General features: G+C 35.1%; 1 protein-coding gene across 1 annotated transcript; it reads left to right on the top strand.

The window, feature by feature from the left end:
• The first annotated feature begins 102 nt into the window (after positions 1-102).
• LOC106170274 (mitochondrial import receptor subunit TOM70) lies at positions 103-7,193 on the top strand. Its single transcript, XM_013550068.2, has 13 exons — positions 103-328; positions 1,004-1,104; positions 1,355-1,427; positions 1,787-1,913; positions 2,581-2,690; positions 2,925-3,133; positions 3,425-3,632; positions 3,889-4,023; positions 4,280-4,385; positions 4,546-4,664; positions 5,114-5,211; positions 5,549-5,671; positions 5,901-7,193. The coding sequence occupies exons 1-13, from the start codon at positions 128-130 to the stop codon at positions 6,061-6,063; spliced, it is 1,773 nt and encodes a 590-aa protein (XP_013405522.2). The 5' UTR covers positions 103-127; the 3' UTR covers positions 6,064-7,193.
• The last annotated feature ends 343 nt before the right edge of the window (positions 7,194-7,536 follow it).

The raw sequence follows: 7,536 nt of genomic DNA, 5'->3' as shown, positions 1-7,536 counted from the left end.
AAGTTCTGTAGATGCATTACTCCGTTCATGCAATAAAGTAGAAAAAGCGTGTGAATTTAAATTCCATTACTAGGTCAAATAACGGTCAAAGTTCATTGCTAATCTCGTCCTTTCTCGTATTGTAAAGATGGCTTCTAAAGAAAACGTGACTGAGGGATGGGAGAAGTGGAAAATTGCACTTGCAGTAGGCGCTCCTATTGCCCTTGGTCTTGCAGGATTGTGGTACTATAACAGAGTCAAATCGAGTAATCTGGAGACTAAAAAGAAAGATATTGAATCAGGAGAAAAGAAAGAAGAGCAACCGGAGGCGAAGGCAGCAGAGCCACAGGTCTGATTGCAAAGCATTTGCACTCATACAGCGATTAAAAGCCCCACTATAAACTGGAAATTGTTTCAGCATGAATGTTATTTAGTGATTTCTAATTTATATTAATTTGATGAAATTGATATTGGTATGCCGTAATAAACACCAATGTTATTAGTGAGTGACTGACTGAGTTGATAAAATTTTCGTCTAGTTGTATACACCGGTTGTACTTGACTTTAGTAAATGAAATTTAGCAAAGAGAAATTAAGTGCCACATGTATTATTGGCTACGGAAAATGTTTACTAGCTAACTGTTTTTGCCTAAGTTGTCATTAATCCACCTCTCTTTTTTTTAAATATATTTTTTCTTAAATTATCTAGTCATGGGACTAGCATTTGCTGCCTTTGTAAGATTTTAAATACATCTTGAACTTTAATTCAAAGTTTCATATGGTGTTGCAGTCGAAACTCTAGCTGGTTGTCATTATACTGTTATGTGCACCAGTTATGAGCACAAATATTACATATCAGAGACGATAAATAGGAGTGCTACCTTGTGAAAATTAAAGCTTATGTAAAAAGTGCTGCCAGTCATCTACTGTTAGCAAGAGATATTTGTATAAATGCCCCATATTTCCTTGTAAATTATGGTATGAATCTCTTTTAACATTTTTTAACACTTGTTTTCTTTTATAGACACCAGTAGAACAAGCCCAGGCTGCCAAAAACAAAGGAAACAAGTGGTTCAAAGGTGGAAAATATGACCAAGCAATCCAGTGTTATACAGAAGCTATCAAGTTAGTATACCTTGATGGGTTTTTGTAGATTTTCAAGGGCTTTGGCGATAAAAGACAAATAAATAAACACATAAATGGACTATATACTCCATTCTTTGTAAGAAGCTCTTCGATAATAATAATGAGCAAGTTCTTTAAGACTGCACCCCATATTCTTTTCATTAACATGTCTAATAAAGCAGAAGTTGGTATACTGTATACACATGTATATACGTGTAATTATGGACGTGAATTATTTTTTATATCCTAGAATATGTCCTCCTGAAAATAAACAGGATATTTCCACTTTCTACCAAAACAGAGCTGCAGCACATGAACAGTTGGTAAGTCTGCGATATGTATGTTTATGTATGTAGCCAAAAATTTATATCAAATCATATTTGTACCTTCCACAAATACATACAACAGAATTAAGTTTTAAAAAGTTAGAATGCATGCAAAATTACATAACAGTCAACACATGCACTCTCAAAAACGTGCACGTTCACTTAGTTTATGCAGTGGGACAAATTTTGAATTGGAAATTTAAGCATGGCTTTATAAAAGTCCATGAGACATAAGCGTAAAAAAAAAATTAAACTTTTCCCATATTAAATACTTTTATGTGTATGAATGTTCTACAAGCAGAGCTGCAATTGGTGTTATTGGGGAACTTTTGGAATATACTCTTTCTTTTTATTAGAAAAATTTCACAGAGGTGATAGCTGACTGCTCCAAGGCTCTAGAGTTCAATACCAGATACACCAAGGCAATGTTTAGGAGAGCTAAGGCATGTGAGCATATAGGGGATCTGCAGCAGTGCCTAGAAGGTAAATTATTATATATAAACAATTGGAATATTGTGTCTGTTTTACCTGAACTACTAAAATGTTCAGGTGTGCTATCTCAACTACTGCAATGTTTGTGACAGGTGACTCTACGAGAAGCCGTGAAATTTGCTGTTGGAGATTTTGGAACAAGAGGAGACGATGATATTTGTACTCATCTCTTTATTCTGTATTGAAGTAATTTGACTTGATGTAGACGGAGATAATTTCGGAGATTAGAGATAGCGTTGGACATAATGGTTCAAATAAGTTTGTGTCCTCTAAATGTACCATCTTAAAACTCCCCACTTACGCACTTGTCTACTGTACTGCAAAAATGTTTTCTACTCAAGTGTGCTTGGCTAAGTAGATGTGTAATTAACAGAAGGGGTGCAAGGTTGGCCTAAGAGAAGAGACTGTCTGTCCTTTACAATGTTGAAATATGTAATCTCAACTCTGGCAATGTTGGAACATGTCATCTCTCTTATCCCAACTTTTGCAAACAGATTTTTGTCAAATTTTAGCAGCTCCTAGTAAAGATATTATCATTTCCAGTTTCTTTCTTCTTTATTACATTGTCCTCGTATTGCTTGGCCTTTCTTTCTGAAGAGATAATGAATTACTGTTGGTTTATTAATCCTGTAAGTTTGGTTTTCTTGGTTTCTTCCAGATGTGACTGCTGTATGTATATTAGAAGGTTTTCAGAATCAGCAGAGTTTAATGATGGCAGATAGAGTATTAAAAGATTTGGGCAAATCCAAAGCTAAAGAAGCATACAAGGTATGGTTGCATTTTAGCTGCAACAAGTTTCTTTGTGAGATTTCAACTAACTCTTTAAATCATATTATACTGTCTGAGTGGGCTGTTTCAAAAGAATGATGGAAATATACTGAAAGTGGAAATTAAATTTTTTGTTTAACTTAGTTTGTGAAGAGTTTGTTAGATGAATTTTTTATTTATAGGCAAAAATTACTTCTTTCAGTAACTGAGTTTAGTATCAAAATTATTTTTCAGAATCGTAAAGAGACGACACCCTCACATAGTTTCCTTAGGACATATTTCTCTGCATTTGCTAATGATCCAATCATAAGTAACCTTAATGAGGTGAATGAAGAGAGCCCTGAAACCGTTGAGGCTGAAAGTGAGGCTGAGAAGTACCAGGATGAGTCACCAGAAAAAGAAATGAAGGACGGGCTTCCAGGGAAATCCAGGTCTCAAATCAGGTGGGTTGGAAGTCGGATTTCTTTGTTCAGCATAGCTTGAGCGTGTCAGACTTTGGTTGAAAATTTAGGACTCCTTTATAACTAAAGATAGCAGAAAAAATTAATTTTCGGACTCACTTATGATAAAAGAAAGTAGGAAGATTTAACTACTTATGAGTAAATATTGTGCTAGTTCAAATAATTGTGGAGAATTGAGCACATTTCGTGATCCACCTTCACCTATCAAAAATGCTAAATTTATGAAGTGTTTTGTCTACAAAATGCTGAATCCTTCCCTACTTTGTCTTCTAGTCCATTCCTGAAAGCCAAGAAACAGTTAGCCAAGAAAGAATATGATAATGTGATAGAGCTGTGCACCCAGGAGATCAGCAATTCCACATCCAAGTATTTATCTGAAGCCCTCCTGCTGCGGGCAACATTTTATCTGCTGGCTGGACGAGGGACAAAAGCCATTGATGATTTAAACCAGGTCATAGGCCTTGAGGATGTTGATAAAAAGGTAATGTTCTATACATGGGTATATGATTCTGTTCAGGTTTTCCTATATTTTTTTTAATTTCTTTGAAAAAAGAATGAGGAAATTGTCTATAATTGTGGACAAAGTGTTTACGTCCTTAATTAATATCCGTTTAATTAATTTCCACTTTCTACTGAAAATGTCCATATTTGGAAGTGTATAACCCATCGCCTAGCCAAACTGTAGAATTGTTCCTTTTGACGGTTAATAATTTTTTTCATGTGATTTGTTATTTCAGATAAAGTCTAATGCTCTGATCAAGAGGGGTAGTCTGAAACTTCAGCTAGGGGAGCAGACGGAGGCGCTGGATGACATGGCGACTGCGGTGAGGGTGGATCCTGAAAACTCGGACATATATCATCACAGAGGGCAGGTTAGTGTGGAGATAAAGGTTGCCCCGATTAATAAGAAAAAAATGATATTTAAGTGTTCTATTTATACCCTCCAGACCCCCATATGGAACTGTACACCTTTTCCAAAGCTATTTATGAAGTCCACTTTCATCTTGTCAAAGTCAGACTGTTTAAATTCATTTAAAAAATAATAATGCTTTATTCCTAAAATAGATTGAGACAGTTGTGGTTTTTACAAGCCCTCGTTAAGTTTTGATATTTTGTGATCTATTTCAGCTGAATCTTCTGTTAGATCGTATGGATGATGCACTTAGAGATTTTGACAAGTGTGTGGCCCTTAACCCAGAGTTTGCTGTTGCACATGCTCAGAAATGTTACGCAGGTATGTGCCAGGACCCCCTTTTTACTTCTTTTACCTCTTCCATCTGTAATCCTTGCATTTCCCAAGTTTTCAATTAAAGACATGCTCGGATTTGTGAAAATGTCAACCGGTGTAATTTAATATGCTGCCTTGTATTATGATATGATTTGTTTTATTGTAGAATACAGACATGCCTTTGACCAGCGTAGTCCCATGCAGCTGCAAAGCTCTGTCAGGTCATTTGAGGATCTCCTGAAGAGGTTTCCCGACTGCGCTGAAGCCTTTGCTTTATATGGCCAGGTCAGTATGAAAACGCCTCTCCTATAGGTATTGGGTTGCAGACAGAACATTTAGGTCTTGCATCTGCATAAGTCCCTTAGATTGAAGTAACTGTCAGTCAAAACCATTGGCCATTTTTTGAAAAAAATTTTAACAGGCTCAATATGATATGGGACACTACTTGGTCAAACTTATTTTTATGTTAACAGACCAGTATGCATGTATTTCTTCCCGGCCTGTCTCCCACTACCCATATGGACATGTTTATATGATGTACTAATGTCTTCAGAAAGTTATTAACTAGCAATGCATATATATATATCCACATTCAAGTAACAGTTCAATGCTGACATGTCTTTGTTGCCGTAAAAATACAATGATGTCTGTTGATACATCATTGTTGTAATGTTGATAATTGCAACAAAACCAGCGCTGCATATCGTGGTGTCTACATTCTGTTGTCCTTCCAGGCCCTGTGTGACCAGCAGCAATTTGACCAGGCAGATGACCAGTTCAAGAAAGCCATCAAAATAGAACCAGATAATGCAAATGTTTATGTACACAGAGGGTGAGTGACAGGTTCTTCTATATATACAAGTGTTTAGCTGAAGGATTCATTTATTACCATCTATAAAATTTTGAATTTTAAAAGTGAACATAGTTGGTAGGGAGAAATTCCAGATGTAACAAGGTCTGGTTGGATGGGTTTGGCCTAGTGAAGTTATCGCACAGCATCTGTCTGCTTGTTAGGAATATAACGTATTGTTATAAATTTGGATTTGATAAAACAATTGCATGATATAGAAATACAACGTGTCTCCATTTTTGAGGGGGAGGGGAGTTTTCAAATGCACAGAAACACTGTACAGGGCTATATATACTTAATATACCTGTGTTTATTTCAGGTTGCTAAGGTTACAATGGAAGCAGAATATGGAGGAAGCCTGTAGTATGATTAAAAAAGCCTTAGAGGTAGATGATAAGTGTGAGTTTGCATACGAAACACTGGGAACCATAGAAGTCCAGAGGTAGGTGTCCACACAGTATATTACAGTATACAGATTTGGAACAAAGACATTTGATCTAGTTTACTAATCATAAACAAGTTTAGGTTATTTAATCTAAAATGTTTATTTGTCATATATACATTCATGTGTTTGTTAGTATTTTTAGTAATTTTATCATTTGAGGTGTCATTAGGTATGCAAGTATTTTGTGTTTGAAGTTTGGTAATGCATGTTGTCCATTATTTTACAGGGGTAACCTTACAAATGCAATAGACCTGTTTAACAAGGCAATAAGCCTAGCAAAGACAGAAATGGAGATGGCTCACCTGTTTTCTCTATTGGATGCTGCAATGGCACAGTCAAAAGTAGCCCAAAACTTTGGAATTCAAGTGCCAACCATGGGACCCATGTAAAATTACAATTATAAAGTTGTATATTAGGATTTCAAGTCATGCTATGTGAAATATACTGCCAAAATGTAGTGAAATGCCAGGGATGGACTTGTGTATTTTTTTGTCAAACCAGTGTATTACTTTTGAGCTGCACTTTTGAGCTTATATTAAGTTCAGTCCTTCAAGACCAAGCATTTGTGGAATTTTGCTTCTCAGTTTGCCTGGACGAGTCTTCAAGATTTCATTATCTAAGTGTCACAGACTAATGTCCAGTCAAAGTAGCATTCTTAGCCCCAGAAGTGTGATACATACTGACAGCAAGTTGCAAAGAAGAGGAATTTAGAAATTCTCCATGGAAGTTGCTTTGTCATTTTCGTGTGTGTGATGTTTTTACCCAGATTTAGAAACAGATTCTCTCTTGAGAAACAAGTGATGATTATCAAATCATACCCATAATTGTAAATTTTTGTCGTTCATGTTATTTTGCATGAAAGACATACATATGAACAACATTAGAAGATGTGGATAGGATTATAGCTGAAGTTGAAGAAATGATAAAAGTTATGATCAGACACATTGACTTTTAGAAGAATTGTGATGTGAGTTGTTTTGGAGGAGACGGTGGGAAGACCTGCACCTCATTTCTTATCCTACAATTTTAAGAATTTTGATAAGAGTGGCACACTTGAGGTCTAGCCTCAAGTAACAGATGTGTGTACAAGAACACTGCCTCGAAACCATATCCTCTTTTCTTTTATTTTTTGTTAATTTTTTAAAAAGTTTTTGCAAACTGTTTGTTTTTTAAAGTAAAACTATGCACACTGTATTGAAATACAGCTGGTTTTATTTGGTTTTTGTTGTATTTTCTAATATTTCAGTTGCACATTTGCAAGGCTTTCTCCAGTTTAATCAATATTAAATACATGATCTTTTTACCAAATACTTCACATTGCGAATGACAAAAAGGTCTTGTATACATGATTATTATAATACGTAGCAAATTCAAACTGTACATCATTTTGCAATTTTTTAACATATTGATCACCTTGCTTGTTACTGGCATTTTATGTAATAGTAAAATTAAGGAGAAATCTTGTGATCATTTCAGAATTTTATTCATCCCAGTCACAATATATTATATTTACCCTTGGTATTGTATTTCAGTGATGTAAACATGCTTCCTTGCATTGGCATTGCACAAATGAGAAGCTGTATCATTGCAGTGATGTCACTGATCAGTGTTGGCGTTTTCTGTAGAGCATGTCCACTGTCCATTTTTCTGTTTGGCATATATTAAATTTAAATTATTAATATTTATTTTGAAAGACTGCTGTGAGAGATAAAAATACAAGCTATTTGATTGTGCTACTTTTCTTGCAATTTTGTTATCATAGCTCTAAAATATGAATGTCTTGGGTTCACATTTTAAGAACATTTCGCAGTAAAGAAATATCAATATTTAAATCCTTCTTTTTGTAAATGGATTTCATAATA

The sequence above is a fragment of the Lingula anatina genome, chromosome 7 (genome assembly GCF_051362555.1).
Source record: "Lingula anatina isolate TDL-2025a chromosome 7, LinAna3.0, whole genome shotgun sequence".
Classification (NCBI taxonomy): domain Eukaryota; kingdom Metazoa; phylum Brachiopoda; class Lingulata; order Lingulida; family Lingulidae; genus Lingula; species Lingula anatina.
The sequence above is the reverse complement of the archived record's forward strand: the minus strand, read 5'-3'. Positions and strand labels throughout refer to the sequence as shown.

Coding starts and splice junctions, on each gene's coding strand:
- LOC106170274 (XM_013550068.2), top strand. CDS start 128: ATGGCTTCTAAAGAAAACGTGACTGAGGGATGGGAGAAGTGGAAAATT. Junction 1,914..2,580: donor TCTGCAGCAGTGCCTAGAAG/GTAAATTATTAT, acceptor GGTTTCTTCCAG/ATGTGACTGCTGTATGTATA. Junction 5,212..5,548: donor AATGTTTATGTACACAGAGG/GTGAGTGACAGG, acceptor TGTTTATTTCAG/GTTGCTAAGGTTACAATGGA.